We start from the raw sequence: 21,355 nt of genomic DNA, 5'->3' as shown, positions 1-21,355 counted from the left end.
ACTCATGTGCATGCAGAATAATGTACTGGAACACAACTGCAAGTTTGGATTTACACATTTTTAATAGAAAAAAACTCTACTGTGCAATATTACAAAGAAATTCATCTCCATGAGGGGAATGTTGTTTCCATGGTGATGGCACTGAGACCCATCTCACCTGTGGAGAGAAAAAAAGTGAGTTCACAGGTGTTGAACTTGGAAAAGTCATCTTGGTAGCTACATGTGCTCAGACCAGCAAAGAGGACAGTGAGAAGTTAAATTAGGAAACATTTCTGCTTACGCTCATCAACCATGTACTCATATACCAGGTGCCATGGTGACCTTTAATTTGGTGTGTCTGCTTTAACTCATTAGCAAACCAGGCCTTTAACCAAAGAGGAAACTAATCCACAAATTCAATAATGATGGTAAGATGGTTCACAGTTGAACCAGAAAAAAAAGATGAGCGCTGAACCTTTTTAGGCAAACATTAATTGACCTTACCTTTCCAATCATTTTGGCGAACTCTACTCCTGCTTCTTGGGGTTATTGACAGCAACGTAGTGATATAACACAACCAGCAGGAACAATGACACGCCAAGCATGTTGGCAAATATGGCCAGCTGCACGTCGGTCACCATTCTGCAAAGGATGCACAGATATGTTAGTGTAAGAAGGAGCATGTTAAGTCTTTAAAAAGGGACCAAAGCAGCATACCAGTTATTTGGAAGTTGTAGTTATTTTAATTAAATGTTTATTTTGCATTAGTGATGCACGATATTGGCACCTTATCAGTATCAGCAGATTATCGGCATTGGCCGATGTCATTTTTCTGCCGATATTTTCAGCCGATAAAATGTTTTAATAATGCCTAAATGCTCAATAATTCCCTAAAAAAGCTTGACGTAATGCTACGGCATTAATTCGGCACGAATGTGCGCACACTGCCTGCACCATGCCTCTTCCATCAAGCTTGAAGAAGGGTGCAAGATGTCTGCGGTATGGCAGTTTTTCAATGTTTCCAATACGGACAACAAGGTTGCTATTTACAATAGTTGCAAAAGTTGTAGGATTAGTACAGTTTTATTTTGAAAGAAAACGTTACATACAAATAAATATGGCATTTTGTACATAACCTAAGTAGTTCTTATATTGCCTAGTGAATATGTACATTTTAAAAAGCACTTCATCATGTTATTTCTGCATCTGCCAGTGGGCCACTACAAAAAGAGTAGGCATGATATCAATTGCACTACAGGGGAGACTTTATATAAATATCGGCATATCAGATATTGGCAAAAAATCCAATATCGTGCATCACTATTTTGCATCATCCCTGTCCATTTTCTAATGTACAACACATCTTATTGTCATATTCCATTCACTTGCTTACATTAATTTTAATGAAATATATTTCTTAATAAAGTGCATAGTAGTGAGCTTATGCATCACTTGTTTTGCAGCACTGTAAAGGTAAAGCATTTAATCCATCAACATTTTCATGTTTGAAATTATAATCAGATATCAAGTACCTATACGGTTACATTAAACAGTGTATGCAGAGCTAACATTGACTATATCATCTTTATCCAACACTGACACTTTGCTATTAGCTGGAATCTGTAAATAAGTACTTTGAATATGAATCAGGAAATTATTATTATAAGGTGTTTGTAAATCAGGCCGGGAAATATTGGTGAATTATAAACTGGACCATCAATCTGTGTGATGTTAGCGCTAAGCTAGCTAGCTATCTATTAGGACCAACACAGACTTAAATTACCAACACGGGGAACGCCACAAATGCATCTTCAAGGAAACTAGCTAATTAAACACTTTACAATGTAGTTTAATTAATGCTTTTACTTACATTATGCCTCAAATGTGGGTTTTACTCCTGGTTCAAGCGATATTTCAGCCGCTCAGCATCAAACAAGCAAAGCTGTCTCTTTCTTCCGGTTGGAGAGGAGAGCCACGTCACGTTTAAAAGCACCATAGAAGCAGATGTTAGTGAGCAATACAAAAAAAGACATACAAATAAAACCTCATCATTAATTATCCGTATTTGTTTCTTTAATTCATGTCTTTATTATTTAAAATAGTAATACTTTGGACCGCTGGGTAGAATTTCAAGAAGTTTATTTCTTATTATTTTATCGCAATCCTCCAGGCCACAGGTGGCGGTAGTGAGCCCCAGTCAGCTGGATGTCAGCACTCTGTAGGAGTGGCCCAAATGGTTTCGACATCACCTCACCCGGCGTGAACGACAGCGACCGAGCTCGATGGTGCTTCGACACGGCAGCTAACGTTTGGGATTTGCATTTCCAGAAGGAAGAGATATCAGATCTGGTTGTGGAGCCAGACTGTACCACCATGGCTCTTTACGAATATGTCACTCAGGAGCAGCTCGCGGGCTTCGACAAATACAAGGTGTGATATTGAGCTTGTGATAGCCTGCTAACAGTTAGCCATTGAGCGGACAGTGCGTGTCCGATCGTGTGTGTCCGATTGTGTGTGTGTGCGAGTGTGTGTGTGTGTTTAACAGCTTACATATCTGTCACGATCTGCAGGGTGCTTCCCTGGCAAAGAGAGTGTGTTAAGATAGACCCAGTAACCTAAATATATACCAGACACTGGTCATACTCTCTCTAGAAAATAAAAGCATGGTCAATTGAAGCGCGTCTGCAACGATTTCAGTTCTTAATACAGTTTGCCTCTACTAAGGTTGATTTTGCAGGTATCTCTTATGTATCTCTATGTAAAACCATAGTTTTATTGTTTATGGCTTCATACCACTCATTGACTAGCATTGGTTCAGGCCAGCTATAGGCACCACTGGGAAGTAAATACTCAATGTCTTACTCAATGACACTTTTAGTTCAATTTAAATTCACAAGAGCTTTGTTGGCATGGGAAACATACGTTTATATTACAAAGCAAGTGTCAAAATAATAAAGTAAGCAGAATAAAAGAAGATAAAGACGACATGTGTAGACCAATGACTGTATATATAGAGCTGTACAAAACTGCAATTGTAATCACTTCCAGATTCAAGATATTTATTGTCACTCCGGTTATACGAGTACCGTGTGAAATTCTATAGCCGCGGGGCTCCATTTAACAAGATGTACATATTAAATATAAGACATCATAAGAAAATGGAATATATATAAGGAAATAGGTAAGCGGTACTAAGAATCAAATAAGAACATTTGAGGAAGAAAGAAAAAAGAAAATGTACTTTTAGATCAAAAATATATATAACTTAAGATAAAATAAGAATATATCGACAGCAGTTAACAGTGGTGCTCTTTTTTATTTTGAAAGTCATGACCGGAAGTAACAGGTTAACAAGTAGTACTTGACATGGGCGCAAATGTGCTAATAGTTAGCAAGCGACTCTTTCTCTATGTTAGTGTTTGGCTATGAAACAAGGCTTTAATTAATGTTTTCACACATTCCCCTATCCCCTTTCTGTTTCCTCTATATATAGAAAGTCTGTACTCTATTTTTTGTCCATATCGAAACCACACAAGAGAAGAAAAAGTAGCTGTTGTAATAGATAAGTAAGATGAAACCACTAAACTTGAACCAGCACACTGATGGACAATAAAGGGGGTCTGACAATTGAATCCCTTTTACAAGAATTCCAGTGACCATAAGATTGTGTTGTTGAAAGGCTTGACACAGTATCACCCTTTCTGCATGTAACACAAACCTTTAATTGTTCAGTTAATGCCCATAAAGATGAGCATTAATCTGGCACTACAGATACAAGGGGCCTGTTGTCTTGTTACTGGCTATAGAGGACTGTAGGAAACAGGAGTGGCACTTATTCATTGATATAATATCACAAGTTTGATATCATTGGGCAGTTTATATATTAGATTATGAGCAGTATAGCACGTAATGTATCCCCCTGTAGAGACAGTAACATTTATTTAGTTTCCTTAATTATTTCCGAGTCATGTTTTTCACCTTAAATGACATGTACCTCTGTGGTTCAGACGCTCTCTCTCAAATACCTCTTTCCTTTGATTAATACTTCACGTACACCCCCCCCTGAGCTGTTTATCATGTGGGACCCTTTTCCAATAATTGCTTTTTAAGTGGCTTCCTTCGTGTCTCAGCTGCTGTGCCCAGAGCATCAGTGGCTGGAGGACAGCGGAGGATGACAAATGTGAGTGAATAAAAGAACTGTAGCTCTCTTTGACACGGCGTTTGTACAATTTGTTTCAAGCATGCAATCGCGAAGCACATGAGAGAGAGAGAGAGATTGTTCCACTGATACTGTTGTTTTTTTTTAAAGCAGCCATCCATCTTCCTTCCCCTCACATCCTTTGTCAGACGAAACAGAAACTGCAACCATTTTGATGTTAAAGTAACTTGTGTCTCTGCGTGTGCTTTCAGTTGTGGTTGGGTGGGTACATGATGAGAGTGTGAACTATGGTCACAGTCACTTTTTTTATCTTAAGTGGTGATGAATCACATTTGTTGTTCTTGTTGATTTGAGGAACACACTCAACATTACACAGCATCATAGTAGCTATCTTTAGCCATAGTGGACATTCTTACTAAGTAATCTGTATTATTTTCCATGAGATTATTTTTATTGCGCAGGATAGGCAAACAGGAAGTGAGCGAGGATGCCAGCTGGTATTTAACCAGCAAAATACCATGTAGCTACTAAAGAGCTCCAATACAATCCTGCTAATGAATCAGATAATAATTTGCTAAAAGTAGTAGTAGCCTTAAAGAAGCAACTCACCTCTGGAAAAAGCCACCGTCAGTCAAAGCTGGTGTTCTCTGTAATCGATAGAAGCAGTAATATTTGAAATTGGCGCCACGGCTGTGGAGAAAGTTGTACAAACAGCTCGTGGTTTCGCCCATTCTACATTCCTTCAACACCCAGCATGCATTGCACCCCTCCCTCTGAAAGGATACGGCGGCAAAGCTTTCGTGGGTAGTCGAACATTATATTGTTCCTTCTTCGCTGCCATACGCCATCTCATCCAACAGAAACTGCACGGTGAAATTTGTGGCAACACAATGACTCACCTGCCGCTCAAACACCACCAGTCACTGCCAGGTCCCAACTCCTCTGCTGGGCTGTCCTCGCTGACCGACAGGGCTGCTGCCTCAGCCTGTACCTCTTCCATAAGCCGCATTTCCTCGGCGCTATATTCCAGCTCGAATAGACAGCCCTGGATCTCAGACTCTAAAACAACATAGTAAAAAGTGTGTTCATCTAGGGATGCACGATGTTATCGGCACGTTATCGTGGCTTTAAAATATAGGCAGGCAGATATGTCAGTTTTCTGCCGATAAAACAACGCTTTAATTCTGCCTAAATGCTCGATGATTCACTAAAAAAGCTTGACGTAATGCTACGACATTAACTCAACGCGAGTGTGCGTGCGTGCTGCCTGCGCAACGTTATCAACAATATACAGATAAAGACTAAAAAGTCACAGAAACTCGAGCCCATGAATAGGAAGTTAAACAACTTTCACAACTCTTCACTAGCTAACTGTTAGCTCACGTTCTCATAATTTTACCGAACTTTACAACATCAAACATGCCGAAAAAGGGTTGGAAAATATCGGCATATCAGCAAAAAATCCAATATCGTGCATCCCGATCTTCATCCATTTGTTGTAAATCTTCAGACGCCATTGTGTAGTAGCTTCTTCTGACAAAAACTAAATGAGGATGAGGGAAGGACAGTTCGGCAGCCTTGTGGAGACACCCTGTCGGGGTTGGACGCCCTTTCACGGAAGCGTCCTAGATTGAGGAAGTGTTGTTTAGCGAGCTCCCTGGCCTCCGCCAAATGACACGTAGTCAGGAGGTTTTCCAGAGCCCACTGGAGAAGCGGATAGCGTCCTCTAAAGGCACAGAGCAAAACTGTATTTTTTTCCTACCAAAATGGCATTAGCTCGCCATAATAGCATGATCGGACTGAGGTTGGAGATCGGCGAACTGGCACTTTAATCTGCATTCCTGGTTTCCTGTTGCAGCATTACCTCGTCTTTTTAGTGGTTCATTTGAACTAGGTCTGCAAAACATGAGGAAAATCTGCAGACTGCCAAAACCTTGTGCAATATGGCATTGATGATATGACGTGCATTAAATAGTCAAGTGTTGAAGGGTGTATATTAGCTGTAACTTACAGTTCCTGCGTCTTTCCATTGTTCTGTCAGTTTTAGACTGTACCTGTTTCGCCTTTTTCAGCCATTGTGCAAGTTTACCTAGCAGTCACCACCAAAGTGACACAAATTAGTCAAGCTGATGGCTAGCAGGGGCCTCATCTGGTCGGCCAAATGGTGCGAATGCATGTCCCATGTATCCAGGGCATGAATGGATGATGTGAAAACAAAAACTGAAATTGTTTGTAGACTAGGGAAGGTGCATTACGCTGTGGCTGGCACACATGTCACTAAGGCCTGGATAGAGTAACACAGGCTGGCATCAGGTTTGTTTGATATGCAGGATGACAGGCTACCAAAATTATCCAGTAAACAAGTTATGTGAGGCCATGTGGTGCTCCCTTTTACACTCACAAACTGTCTTGCGATTAATCGAATAGAAAAGATGCAATGTTGTGTCTGTTTATCACATCCTGTCTCATTGTCTCTTTACAGTACAGCGCAGTGGACTCGAACCCCCTGTCCGTCTACGTCATGCACCCTTTCTGGAACTTTGTAGTGAAGGTAAGAAAGGCCTGTTGGGCCCTGTGTGTGTATGTGTGTGTGTTTCTGTGTGTGTGTGCATCATTAATGAGGTTTCCAACCGTCTGATGTGATACAGTAACAAGACGGCCTCCCCCACTACCTCCTCCCTCTCTTCTGTGTCCCTGCCAGAACACATCAGTCTCTGGTTGTAATAGTTTGTTCTGGTGTTTGGAGGTACTGTGTTGTTTTCAGTGCAGTCATGCACCTGATAAATGAACGCACTGTTTATTTCTTAGTCTATCTGTGTTAACAGCATTTAATGGCACTGACACATGTAGCTTATAATCGAATCAAACAGTCCATAAACTGAGACAAAGATAATTTCTGTAAAGTTGTTTAATCAGCGTCTCTATTATGATGAGAATTCTCCGTAGCTAACTATCTGTCTGTCTCTGTCCTTGTCTTTCTCCACAGTTTCTACCAACATGGCTGGCTCCAAACCTCATCACATTCACAGGCTTTATGTTCCTAGTGTTGAACTTCCTCATGTTGACCTTCTATGACTTTGACTTCACGGCCTCTGGTAGGTCCTCCTCCTCTACCTCCTGTACTTCCTACTTCTTTTACACTTAGTTGTGTTTGCCTAGTGCTTGAGGGAAGTGGAAAACCAAGGGCGTGTCTGTTGTTGAGTGTGTTTATGAAAGGCAAAGTCCATGCCTTAGTGAAACATGACTGCCAATGCTGGCTAAGGGTAATCACTAACCCATTACATCCAAACCCACACAAACACTGCACGACTACCACACGTAAACTATCTGTAGATGGTAAACAGAGTATCACAGGTACAACAGAATAAAATGCAAACACAGGCACACTACGGAGACGCATATTAAATAATCACACACAAATATGCTCTTCAGCTTATTCCATAGAGGTACAAAATAGTGAAATGTATGGCTGTTTTTCTTTTCTCTGTGTCTGTGTGGTATGCTGCATGTTTACATTATGTGCGTCTCAGCTGCAGGATATGAACACGTGCCTAGTTGGGTCTGGGTTGCTGCAGGGATCTTCAACTTCTTGGCCTACACACTCGGTGAGTCCTAACCCCCACACCGCCTGTGTGTTGTTTTTTCTCTCCTTATGGAATGTATTCTGTCAAGTGAAACTGGGACTGTATTCAAAACCAGCATTGAGGTGATGGGGAGGGCGGTTAGTGAGAATTACATGCTAAAATATAATGATAGAGAACTTGCGATGTGCACTAGTGATTGTGAGGCAAATTAACTGCAACATGTCAAGCTGCTACTTTTATGTTGCTCGGTGCATTTTCTTGTTTTCCACACACGAGTGCAGCCCGTCATGACAAAGCGAACTGACCGCTGAGCTGCAGAGTCTGTGTGTCACCTGCCTGTAAACTGTAAACAAGCACGCGACGCTGCTGCCGTCACGCATAATGCCGGTGGGATGATCGAGGCAGGATTTTAGTTACGCATGGCGGCTTTTCAGTGTGTATATTGCCGTGATCGGCAGCACCTCGTCCTGGTGCTCATTAACGCTGCGGCTACAAATACTGGCTGGTAACGGAGCAGGCTACACCTGCAGCTCGATGTGAGAAAGTAGCGTACGGCGAGCTTTCGTTTCTAAAAGTTACCCTCACTGAGCTGGTCACGCTGATAAAACATATATTTGAACACCTTTAGAAACGGGAGTTTACATACCGAATAAGTAATGCAACTGCAGCCCGCAAGTCTGTATTTATTTTATAAAGAAACTTGTCGCTTCACTTGCACTCTCTCTAGTTTTTCATGCAGTATGATTGTTAATTACTGGTATATATGTATATAAAAGCACACTGCATTTATCTGGTATAATTTGCTGTATTTTGTTCATACTGCAATAAATATAGCAGAACAAAAAGTTATGGCAATGTTAGTTTTTTTTTAATATCATGCAGCCCTAGTGTCCGGTATTCTGGAGGTCGGAATAAGTGTAATTTTGTTTCATGTCATTGTCCTTAGTGGTTCTTTGTTCTGCGAGTATGATTGCAGTGTTTATGAGGAATATAAAATCCTGCATCAGATAAAAAACAAGATACCAGTTTGAATAGGCTGTCTGCGGGATCATCATTTGAATATACTCATTTTGGAGTGAGGAAAACTAGAATGAATCTATTGTTGCCATTTTAATAAAACATACACTGAGTGAGGTTAAAAGTGATCTAAGATAAGATGATAAGACTATATAGTATTTCATCTCAGTTGTAAGAACTGTAAAGACGGTAGGAAGTCCTCCTTAAGTAGCAGCAGGCCATAAAGTTTGTGGGAAGTGCATCAGTTACACTCGGCCTTCTTTGTACTGTTGAAACGCCCTCGAGCAAAACTATTCAAACTGCATCCTGAAACGACTGTAACGGCCTGTCAACACGGGTGCATGTTATGATTGTACACTGTCAGTATTTACTCCTCATGTATTCTGGCCGCCTGCTGAACTGTGGTTTACACTTCACATAAATCAGCTTTGTTTCAGCTTTTTCTGCTCCCCCCAAGTTGCCCAAAAACTCTGTTAATGTAGTTTGGACTGTATTTGAAGCAGAGGTTGTTGCACGACAGGTCAGGATAAAACAAGTCGACTGACTGGTTGAATCATGTTACCTTATTTTGAATAGAGGGTTTAACCGAGATTGTAATTTGATGTTACTCGGCACACCCTCCTTACTCTCTAACCCATCCCTTAAGTATGATTAGTCACTTTAACAAAGCAGTATTTACACGCAAGGTGTAGCATTTAGCATGATGTACTGTATATGTCACTGAATAATGCCTTTCAGCAGTACAATTTGAGTCATTGTTTCCATGACGATGCAGTTTTTATTAACGTAACTTTTAAAGCTCAAATGAATTATTATAAAGAGGGGAGAACTACATTTGACCCTGCATGCTTTCCCGGCTACCAATTTCCCCCCAGCTGTTGGTCAGCAAATGTTACTGCATCAAATACATGCCGATTTATTATACGGTTAAAATCCTTCTCTGTTTGTGTCGTACTCCCTGAACCAGAACAAAGTCTGTTTAAAATCTCGCTGACCATTTTGTGAACCAATAAAATCAAACAACTTTCCACATGGAGTTTCTTATGAGACTGCGTGTAAAATACTTCCATGTGTGAATGAAACGAGTGTCCAGTTCAGTCGCTTGGACCGTGAATTCAGTGGTGGGAAGCAGGAATGTGACTGTCCAAGGACTTTCACAGTTATGTGAGTGTGGGCGGCAACTTTGACTGAGTGGAAATGAAACGTTTTTTTGCATTTTACATGTTAATGTTTAGCCAAACATGTACTGTATGTTACAATGTGTCTTTTTTTGTTCTGTGTAGATGGTGTTGATGGTAAACAGGCTCGTCGCACAAACTCCTCCACGCCACTAGGGGAGCTGTTTGACCATGGCCTGGACAGTTGGGCCTGCATCTTCTTTGTGGCCACCGTCTACTCCATATTTGGGCGTGAGGCAAGTGGCGTGGGCGTGGCAACGCTGTATTACATCCTGTGGGTGGTGCTGTTCTCTTTCATTCTGTCTCACTGGGAGAAATACAACACTGGCATTCTGTTCCTGCCCTGGGGGTACGACATCAGCCAAGTGGTAAGGACACACACACACACACACGCACACACACACACACACACACACACACACACACACACACACACACACACACACACACACACACACACACACACACGAACCTTGATGGAAAATAAGATGAAATAAATTGCAAGCTAACTGACCATCTGCTAAGCCCCGCCCCCTTTATTAATGTTGCTAAGCTAGTCAAGCTCTCTGTCAACACATATAAAGTTTTTAACTTTATAGTATCTATTTCAACATTATGTCTGTAAATGTGGACACTGCTATATTAATATAAATATTTGTAATTATACTCGATGGCTGTTGGTTCTGCTGAAATGCTGCTTGTTGCTCACAGGTTAGCTAGCTAATTTTAGCTTCATCAGATGATTGAAAAAAACGCTGTCTCCAGCTGACTTGTTAATGTTTACAGGTTTTGGTTTTACTGGTTTTAAATTGATAAAGCTGTAATAGTATTCTGATATGCTCTTGATGGCTACACACATGATAATGCGATGAAACACAGAGGCTAAAGCTACATGTAAATAGCATGCTAACCACTTGTGGATCCAAGGAGAAGATGCGTAAATAGAAACAGGATGTTTTTGTACACAAATAATGTGCTTTTGGCCGTTGATATTACTGTCAGTTAAAGAGGGGGTATTATGCTGTTTCACATTTTAAGACATAAGCTATATATAATGTTATAACAATGTCCATACTAAATGTGGGTTAAGTTTCAAATCTGTAGGTAAAAGTATGTATGGAGTAACTCCCAGGCTTCTCAGCTCAGTCTGCGGGCTGCTGTGAACGCCAGGTTTCACCTCGTTTTTTCTTTGTGACGTCACAAAGTGCAGCCTCAGCAGGCTTCGGAGAGCTGGCCAATCAGAAGAAAGTGGGCTTGTAGGGGCAGGGTTTCTTAAAGAGACAGAGCTGACTGAGTCGTTTCAGGCAGAGGCCAGTGTGAGAAAACTAAGTTTTTTTTTTTAACTGTGGGTTATGCTAAGCTACTCCACAGGTATCCTAGTGAAATATGAAGCTTGAAATTAGCATAATAATGTTTACAGCTGGCCGATTTTACAATGATAACCCTGTAAAATGATCTTAAATACATGCTGTATGGCTCCACACATGATAATGTGATTAAACCCAAAGGTGGAGCTACATGTAAGGAGTTAGCATGCTAACCACTTGTGAATCCAAGAAGAAGATATGTAAATTGAAACAGCTTTGTTCTTGTTCACAAGCCTAGTCAGTTGACCATGCTTACTTTTTACTTTTTAAATCACTTTCTACACTTTTATCTCATATTATTGGTTTTGAAGAGGATATTATTAAAAAAATAATAATAATTTACCAACTTACCCGCCTTCAAATGACTCGCGTCTCATCTCGTTCCAGACCATCTCCCTCGTTTACTTGGTCACTGCTGTGGTCGGCGTAGAAACGTGGTACCAGCCAATCCTGTGGCGTTTCCTGTATAGAGACCTCTTCACTTTTATGATCATTGGTGAGCTGTGATTGGTCACTCTGAATACATTCATTCACCGGCTGATGCAGCGGTATTAATGAATTTTCTCTTTATTTCCAGCCTGTTCCTTCACTGTGACCTTACCCATGAGCCTCTACAACGTCCTGAAGTAAGTCTACCTTTTCATTAGCATCCTAATGTTGTAGCATTATTAGTCACACAGCGCTCTGAACTCCTCATCCTTTGTCGTTTTGTAGAGGTCACCGCAGTAACACTCTGAAGCACAGCAGCCTGTACGAAGCCTTCCTGCCCTTCCTCTCGCCCGTCCTGCTCTTCATCCTGTCCACCACGTGGGTGGTCTTCTCTCCAACCAAGATCCTCGAGCAGCAACCCAGAACCTTCTACCTCATGGTGGGAACTGCCTTCGCTAATGTCACGGTGAGCGCCTGCTAATTTTTTTTTTACACGTTTTGTGTTTTTAAGCTGTAATGTAAGTTAATTCATGTTTGTATTTTTTTGCCTTTCAGTGTAAGCTGATTGTGTGTCAGATGAGTAACACACGATGCCAGCCGCTGAGCTGGCTGTTGCTGCCCATGACGCCCGTGGTGTTGCTCGCAGTGACCGGGGTGGTCGTCAATGAGACCCTACTGCTGTATCTGTGGACAGCTGCTGTCTTACTAGCACACATACACTATGGAGTATCAGTGGTAAGAGCGAACACAGCATCTCTGCTGAAATAAAGACATAAAAATGTTAATATGTAAATGTGTAAGTTAGCTTAGCTTAAGACGGGTAAACAGCTAGCCAGGCTCTGTCATAAGGCAGTTATTGACAAATTACGTTTAAATGAAGAGTAAAATAACTTTTTTTCTCCAATCGTAGGTACAACAGCTCAGCAACCACTTCAACATCCTCGCCTTCTCTCTGAAGAAGCCCAACAGTGACTGACAGGAGGAGGAACGAATCGGCTTGAAAGAAGCAGAGGTTTAGGCTCCTCCCCTCCTCTGCTTCTTGACACTTCACTCTCATCACCACGGATACCGCATCCCCTCCCCTCCATCCCTGAGGACGCTGCGAGTGGGATGGACTGTGGCCCCTAATAACCACTGTCCCAAAACATGCACACACACTCACACACAATTTTAACCAACCAACCGAACTCTGGACTTGGCGATGGGGCGGGCCCAGGGGCTCTGCCTTCCGTCATTGGTGATTGGCTAACAGATTCAGCCAACGAGGTGCAATTGTTTCCTACGGAAATGTGCTTCAGTCTTGAGGACAGGAGCCATCCAGACACACACACATGTACATTATTCTGCTTTGGCGCAGATAATTTATATGGTGTGGCATGTATTTCAAATACAGACACACTCACTCACACACATAGTATTATGAATGTATAATATGCCTTTGGGAAACGCCATTTAATTTTATTCTAATAACAGGAATGCCTCAAGTAGTGTTGTTTAGAGGGCGACCGAACCTTTAAGTTCTGGCTCATCATGAGTCCAGAGGTTAACGGCTCAGTCGCCTTTTTGTCATCAGATGATTTTCAGTTGGAGATCCCTGTGATGTTTGTTAATAGTTCTATATATAGTGAGTGTTTAGGGGGTTGGGGCATTTTATTTTCAAACTGACATCAAACTTTAAAAAGGATTATGACTCCTGTTAAACATTGTATACATTTCCCTCTAATTAATTCCACTCTGCTCTGTGGTGACGGATGTCAGGAGTGAACAGAGTCGGATTTTTGACTAACCGGGGCAAGAATTGACCAGGCTGACCTTTTGAACTCAACTAACCCCTCACTCCGACCTCTCTGAGCACTGGCCTTTCGGCCGTCCCTTCCCTCTGAGGTGTTGTGTCTTCATGCTGATTCGTTGTTTTTTTTTTTTTTTTTTTTTACTTTTCTTTTATATTTCGTATGATTTTGTTCGTGTGACGTCACGGCGGTGGTTTGTGGTTTTAGCTGCGAAGGGCTTGAATGAAGAGTGCGTTCAAAAACCGTCAACGGAGCGGATTCACTCTGAGGGAACAAGCCGTCGCACAGGACGCCGTAAAAAACGCCACAACACTGCCTGGCCTCACACACACACACACACACACACACACACACACATATTATCACACCTTTTATACTGTCGGATAACGTGTATTTTCATGTTTTCTTTTTCAGTCTGTTAAACACTGTTCCTCTGTGTGAGTCAAATGTTGTCAGTAGTGGCTGCAGACTGGACTGGGTAACTGATCAAACTCAACCAGAATAACACTTGACTTATTGCCTGTGTCGCTTTATATTGCAAATCTGTCAGTGTGATGGGAGTTTTGAGGAAATAAGTTATTTTGTGTTCACCCTTTGGAGACCCCGCTTTTTCAATGGTCTTTTCTATCTGCAAGGACCTCTTTCAGATCTCTTAAAACCAATGAAACTAGAGTATTTTATCCCCGCTCAGTCCGGCGGGGCTCTGGTTTATAAGTCATTCCTCACTTTTACATGTAGACAAAAGATGGATCCAGTCAGTCTTAACGTCTGGGTCTCAATGAGGGAAAAATGTTGGGAAAGATCTCTACAGGATTCAACTGGTCGTCGAAGACAAAGTCTGAATGTGAATCATCTCATTGTGATTGTGACACAGTGTGAAAAGGTAAATTCACATAAGGTACACTGGGGACGAACTCTGTCAAATACTTGTGGATCATTTTTACAACTTGTCTGTAAGTTTTGTACATAAAATCTTATTGAGCAACACTGAACATTAGGACCACAGCCTTGTAGTTCTATTATGGCCATGAAGATCTAACTGTACTGCCAGAACACCCAGTAAAGATGCTCAATTTGGTTTGCAGTACATGCGCCACTGGAGAACGCTTGTGTGCATTCATTGACACAAGGTGAAATTGGATTTGAAGCCCCACATCTGTGACTTTGAAGTGACTGAGATTTAACTGTTTTTTCTGGTGAGCACATGCGCTGTCTGAGCATGTGCAGATCCACGTGTACAAGTCCGTGAATGTATGGGTGTATACTCTGTATGTGTGCATATCTGTGTAAATACATATTATTTCTGACTTTATTTTTTAAAGTACAAATGGGATTGTTTTCCGTCAGGCTGATTCACCAAATATGGCTTTTTTTTTAGACCAGCGGAAAACGCAAATCAGCGGTTTCCATATCATCAGCTGCTAAACTATCAGGGTAGCAGGTCCTAGATCAGAGAGGACAGGGTTTTTTAAAACAATGTACATCTCTGTGGCTGACTAGATCTGGTCTTTTCTCTGCAGTAGTTTTTTAGAGGGCACATCTCTGGGTGTGAAGACCTCCCCCACAGTCTGCAAACACTTCACACAGTGCTACATGCAACAAAGGATCTCATTTCATATCGTCGGTTGAGAAAACAGTGCCATTTAATGGAACAAACAAAAGAGGCAGAAAAAATGAAAATTGGAAAATTCATGCCTAAACATCTCTGAGCTCATTTTCTGGGCATATTTTGTAGTGTGCTCCTCGCCTTCACTCACCACTTTCTAGGAAAGCAGTCTCTATCCCCCCCTGCCCCCCCTCCCCCGGATTAATGAGCTGTTCAAATCGTGACTAAGTTGTTGTGTAAGCTGCCCTGGCAAACACTCCGGGGCCTCCGTGTGGCTACTTGTGATATTGTATTTAACCAGTGAGAGAAAGGACTGTCCAGAAATAAATAAAAGTGAATTTTCTTTAACCACTTCCCAGTGTCCCAGCCAGAGCTGAAGTTCATTTTATTCCCACTGGGTGGCAGCAGAGAGCAGTGTTGACGCTTATGTAGTGGCACAGCTGGTACTGGAGGCAGAGTCTGTACATCCAGCGTGAAGTACATAAAATGGGGAGTACCGAATCAAATATTACTATGTTGTGATAGCTGTAAAGCTTCTGTCCTGAAACCCATTTTGTAATGAACCTACATTTTTATGCTTTCTGCAAAACATCATGAACCTCATTCACATCCAGGGTAATGAGTTAAAAACAAGAGGAACTTAGTAAAAACAAAAAAACTAGCTTTCAGTACTGAGATATAAAAATATGTTTTCCGATCACTTTTTTTTCGTGTCAATCTGCTGTATAGGTTGAGTTTCTATGTTTTAAAGGGACATGTGTTACTATATGATAGTAGTAGTTATTTCAGTTAAATGCAGGCAAATGTATGTTACGTTGCTTTTCAGTTGATAGTTTACCATTAACGATGTGCCTCTCTGTTGTTGTGTGACGTCAGAAATCTGATTCTCGTAAAGTCGGGGTAGATGAATCTGCTCTGAGTTCACAAGTAGGAACTCCGACTTTGAATGGCAGTCCAAAGCAATTTTTTCTGGTCGGAGGTCGGAAAACCTGACTTCTGCGTTCCAGACGACTCACGAGAATCAGATTTCTGATGTCACACAACAATGGAGAGGCACATCGTTTATGGTAAACTATCAACTGAAAAGCAACGTAATATATATTTCACTGCATTTAAATGAAATAATACTACTATCATACAGTAACACATGTCCTGCATGAACATGTACGTCACGGTCGGCCATGTTTTTTATTTATGTTTGGTGCACGTGGAACGCTCTGAGGTTGGAAGTCGGAAATTTCTACTGGGGAGTTCCCAGTTGTCTGGAACACAGCATTACTCTGCACAACGGCCCTGTATCCCTACGTATGCAGCGCATCAGATCAGCTGTTCAGGTCAGCGGTTTGTAGAAGAGAACTATAAGTAAATAAAATATTATGGAAACAACGAAACGCTGTTCTCGGTGGGGACTAGTACCTCATGCATCCCCACTTCAGAAAACCGGAACCATCCGTTTGAGGTTGAAGAGGTGCAACCGTTAGATTTAATAGATTTAATATGGGTACTTAAACTTTACAGATGGTACAACAGAACACTACAAATATACACAGTTTACTAGAGACTTTGATTTAAAACTTTGTTTTGTTGCCCTTTATTTATTTTATTGCTCATAAGAGTGGTGCTGAGTACGGAGGCCCTAAGCGGACATGCATCCATACATTTTATTTACACCATTTTCCTGTGACAATAAGTAACTTCTGCTTGTCTTCTTGAGATCTCGACTTATTTATCTTATCTTATTTATTTAGGTAAAAACAGTGCACAACCGAAACGTCACATGATCATAACTCGTTCCCCCAGAGTTGCAAAAGCACAAAACAAACATAGAAACAGGCTTAACTTACCTCTATAGTGTGGGCAATGGCAGCATGGCATGTCGTGGTCTGTAACATCACAGCTGTTGTTTTGACAGAAAATTATCCTGTTATCAGAAAAACAGCGAGATAAATAAGTCGAGATCTCAAGATCTGTTATCACGGGAAAACATTTGGGTGCATGTCTGCTTAGGGCTTCCGTAGCCGAGACATGTGATGCATTGTGTGAAATGTTTGGTAAATATTTTGCAGATAGTTTGTACTAGATAAAATGTGTTGCAGAGCTGTTTGATAGCAGAGACACAAGTGGTTCATTTTGGGACAGAGATGAATAACAGCAAAACAAGCTGCAGTACACGGAGCCTCCAGCAGGTGGAGCTGCAGAACAATCCATGCTGTCGTCTACCAGCTATCCTGCAGCATGCTGGTGAACGTGGTGAAAGTTCCTTTGCACGTTTCCCTCTAAAGTGAGTTTCTCGGGTAAAACAACAGTTGGCGTTTTTATAGTCTCCCTCACAGTGTGAACAACATGTGCGCTGAACTTAACACCTGTGACTCATGAGGCTCTGCTTTCTGTTACAGACTTCATTAGTAATTGATTGTCTCCTCACACAAGAGTTTGGCAGCAAAAGCATGCGAGTGTTTGTTTTTATCATCTTTGCACTCACAGCAACTCTTAAAACCACCAGGGACCGGGAAATATGAGGAGGGGAAGTAAATTAAAACGTTACAACAGAGAGGAATCCTGCAGCAGTCTTTAACAGGAACATAAAGGAAGAAACCATAAGGCCAGTTTGCCTGTAATGATGATTTGTTTATCATTGAGTCAGCCACGTTTCAGCGCAGAGGCCCAGTTTGTCAGTCTTGGATCGGCCCTCTGCTGTAAACGTGAAGGTGCTGAGTTCTGCCTGTCAAAACAGCTGGCAGCCGATCAGGATGGCCGCTTATCTTGACGGGATCTTTTTCATCCAGAAATATGACTCTGCTCGAGCAATGATTCATCCAAACAATGAGCTGTGAGCGAGCCAGCGGTTTGCTCGTCCGTTAAATATGTGATCCAACCCATTGTCTGGGAACAGTCGACCGTATCGAGATCAGCACACAGTGTGTTGAAATAAACGTAGATTAGAGCTCTCTCTCATTACGCTGTTCTTCCTGCCTGAGAGGGGCCGTACGCTCAGGATGTATATGTATGATTAAAGCGACTTATATCGCGCTTTTCTAGTCTTGCGATCACTCAAAGCTGCTTTTACACTTCATGTCACATTCATCCATTCACACACTGATGGCAGAGGCTGCTACGTAAAGCGCCCGACTGGCTATGCCCCCGGGATCTGTGGTTTAGTGTCTTTCCCAAGGACACTTCAACATGTAGACTTTGGGAGCTGGGGATTGAACCACCAACCTTCCGATTGAAAGACGACTGACTCTACCACTGAGCCACAGGCGCCCAAAGAAATCTGTTAAATTTATTAATCCTACAGCAAAGACTGCAACTTTCTTCCTCGCTCAGTAAGATAGCTCGTTTTGAACAGTTGATTCCAACAGTTAAAACTCAGTATTCCCTTAAAGAGCTGGTACCACTTTCAAATATGTAACCTTGAGAGGATGACAGATTTAACTAATATATAAACTTTATGGTTATTAAATCAGTTTGTAATGCTTTATAGATGCTTCCTCTCTGCCCTGTCTAGCTGCAGAGCATCCTGACAATAATGTAGTTATTATCGATTTATTAATATTAAGAGTTTGGTGAGGTTGTCTAAACTCACTATGCTACATAAAAGCAAGAACGTTAATATAAAAGTTATAATTACTATCCAGAAACTACAAAAATGAGTGCTGAGTAGTTAAATTGCAGAGTATCTTATGAAAGGAGGCCAGAAAAGCCAATAAAGACTAAATTAAATTTTTAAAAAAAGAACTGTTGAAAACTGTTGGATAAAATAGACCATTAGGGAAGACGATAAAAGTGTTCAACAAAAAATATTAAATTCTTAATAACCCTTATTACAAAATTCAATATCAAAGGGTCATAAGTTCCGGTCAAAAGCCGTTACCCGAAGTAATAAGTGTAACTGCAGCATGCCTTATGGATGACTTTATTTACACTTTATAAATAAGAAAGCCATGAAACCCATGACCTTTTACTCATTTATTAAATATCATTTGAGCAGCATAAAAGTTCTTATTAATGGCTTACAACTGGTCTTTAAAGAAGAAGTAAAAGATTCAGGGTGCAGGCTTAGCTCAGAGGTTAAATCGCACAGAGGCTACAGTCCACCCTCAGCTGCTTGCTGCGTGTCATCCCTGCTCTCCCTTCCCCTGTTGCCGACACGATCCACTGTCCTCTCCCTCAATAAAGACATAAAAGGCCAAAAAAGAATCTAATAAACAACCAAAACATGTAAAAGACTTGACTCTTCATGAATTTTGGGCTAACTCCAGCCAGTGAAGCCAAATTGGAGCCTCCAGTGTTAAAAACTGCGAGGCACAGCACTACAGGTGACGGGAATGTCTAATATTATTGCAATTAAACCACAAAACCTGATCCCATGGAAGAAACTTGTGAGATAGTGTAAAAAAACTGACCTTTTCCTCTAATTTGTTCAGTGATGACCCTTTAAAGATAAATGGTTTTCCTGTACTACACTTAGATTAAATGTGAGTAGGTTGAGGTCCTCAGAAAAAGGCCCCCATTTCCTGATAGCACCTTTTGAAATGTCAGCCTGCTGTGTAGGCCGAGCTCGCACGTGTTGAGGTTAAGGGCAGTTCATGTGTCGAGGTTAAAGAGACACAGTGTCCCTCCGCTCCGACCGTCTTTTAGTGAATTAGCTGCTGTTGATGCTGAACTGACAGTTAATCAGAGGTGGCATCAATTAAACAGAGTCCGGCTCGAGTTGCTGCTTTGCGGCGCTGGACGTTTTGTGCGCTGATGACCCCCGTGACTCATTCACATTCTCACACGCACACATAGACGGAGTCGTTGCATCAGCTCGGGCCTTGTTAACCACCGCGGCACCCAGGACAGCTCCCCCCTGTGAGGTGAAACTCAATTATGGATGACCATCATTAGAAACTAGACACGCGGGAACACAGGCTAGCCCAGACTGACACACACACACATGCGCGCACGGTGATGGGCACAGCATTTATTCTAAGAGACACCCAAGACTATTGAAGTGCTAATGGGGTAACACCATCCACTCCATTCTATAACCACTGCACCTGTAACCCCTGCGACCTCCAGGTGACCACCGTCATCATTTTTCCATATCAGTATCATTATAAGCGTATATCAGTATCAAACTATGATATTACCTCGAGCTAATTAATGTACATGGAGAATATCATTAAAAAATGACATGACACTGAGTTCTGCTTTACAGTCCGACATGGTGTTTGCCTCCATTGTATCTAGAAGTTGATGTCGGGGGCAGCAGCATCATCGTTCTCTTGTCTCGGCTCTTAATCCTGCAATTGATCTATAAAGAGCGAGCACAAAGGACACATCTCTCATCTGGCATTAACACGGGGATTAAGCTAAAGTGCATTAGATGATGGCATAGATGATCAAGCATCTACAATGTACACACGTATCAAATAAAGGTCTCAGCTTTCAGGCTGGTATCTGGGTATGTCAGTTATCTGTCTCACTCAGGATTAATTGTTACAACTTTGTACCCTTTTACATCAGTTTAAATTTGGTTTGTGACTTTATTTCTGTGAAACTAGCTCCACTTATTGTGTAGAGCCAGCTAGCAAATGTTAGCATGCTAAAAGGGCTACACTAAGATGGTAAACATTCACTGTACCACTAAGCAATAGAGTTTCAGCATTATCATTACGAACATGCTAGCATGCTGATGTAAGCATGCAGCTCAAGGAATGACAAAACACATTATTAAGGCAGCACAATTTCACAGAAAGGCAAGAATAAAAAAGAGTGGGTAAAACACGAATATGTCTGGGGCAGCGTTAATTGATATAAAACCTGTTTCTGTTCATGTGAAAACGTGAGTATACAAATACATGGTTTAAGGACAAAGACTAAAAGGATATAATAGAAAAAATAGAGTTTTGAGTTCAGTTGGATATTGATCTGTACTAAAACAGCAGACAGTCACACTAGATACGGTGCTAGATAGCTTACAGCTAATTTCTGTACAAAACGGTAATTGGCTCATTAGGACGAATATACGTCATAAACCAACATTTTTTTGTTGCTGGTGTGTGCGGGTGTGAGAGAGAGAGAGCGTGTGTTTGAAATGTACTGCTCTGTGTCGTTCTGTATTACGTGTCTTGTGGTGTTTGTATGGTGACCTGCCAACGGACTGCGGATGAACATTAGCTTAAAGCTAACTTTAGTACAATATAGTAAATGATAACATTCATGTTTGATATTGTTCATGGTTCCTGTTAAAATAAATAA

General features: G+C 41.4%; 2 protein-coding genes across 2 annotated transcripts; one reads left to right on the top strand and one right to left on the bottom strand.

Moving 5' to 3' along the window:
• Positions 1–43: 43 nt before the first annotated feature.
• Positions 44–1,938, bottom strand: ost4 (oligosaccharyltransferase complex subunit 4 (non-catalytic)). The gene is made up of 3 exons (XM_069657666.1): positions 1,850–1,938; positions 484–621; positions 44–157 (listed from the first exon to the last, which is right to left on the bottom strand). The coding sequence occupies exon 2, from the start codon at positions 618–620 to the stop codon at positions 507–509; it is 114 nt and encodes a 37-aa protein (XP_069513767.1). The 5' UTR covers position 621; positions 1,850–1,938; the 3' UTR covers positions 44–157; positions 484–506.
• A 285-nt stretch (positions 1,939–2,223) lies between these two features.
• selenoi (selenoprotein I) lies at positions 2,224–15,460 on the top strand. Its single transcript, XM_069657725.1, has 10 exons — positions 2,224–2,409; positions 6,621–6,689; positions 7,125–7,233; positions 7,669–7,743; positions 10,023–10,285; positions 11,672–11,780; positions 11,862–11,910; positions 11,999–12,179; positions 12,269–12,448; positions 12,624–15,460. The coding sequence occupies exons 1-10, from the start codon at positions 2,353–2,355 to the stop codon at positions 12,729–12,731; spliced, it is 1,200 nt and encodes a 399-aa protein (XP_069513826.1). The 5' UTR covers positions 2,224–2,352; the 3' UTR covers positions 12,732–15,460.
• Positions 15,461–21,355: the final 5,895 nt, after the last annotated feature.

Source organism: Semicossyphus pulcher, unplaced genomic scaffold (assembly GCF_022749685.1).
Source record: "Semicossyphus pulcher isolate SPU_LCO1_2020_fin unplaced genomic scaffold, fSemPul1.0.p SCAF_11, whole genome shotgun sequence".
Taxonomy (NCBI): domain Eukaryota; kingdom Metazoa; phylum Chordata; class Actinopteri; order Labriformes; family Labridae; genus Semicossyphus; species Semicossyphus pulcher.
The sequence above is the reverse complement of the archived record's forward strand: the minus strand, read 5'-3'. Positions and strand labels throughout refer to the sequence as shown.

Excerpts from the sequence above, each read along its gene's own strand:
- ost4 (XM_069657666.1), bottom strand. The coding sequence starts at position 620 with ATGGTGACCGACGTGCAGCTGGCCATATTTGCCAACATGCTTGGCGTG.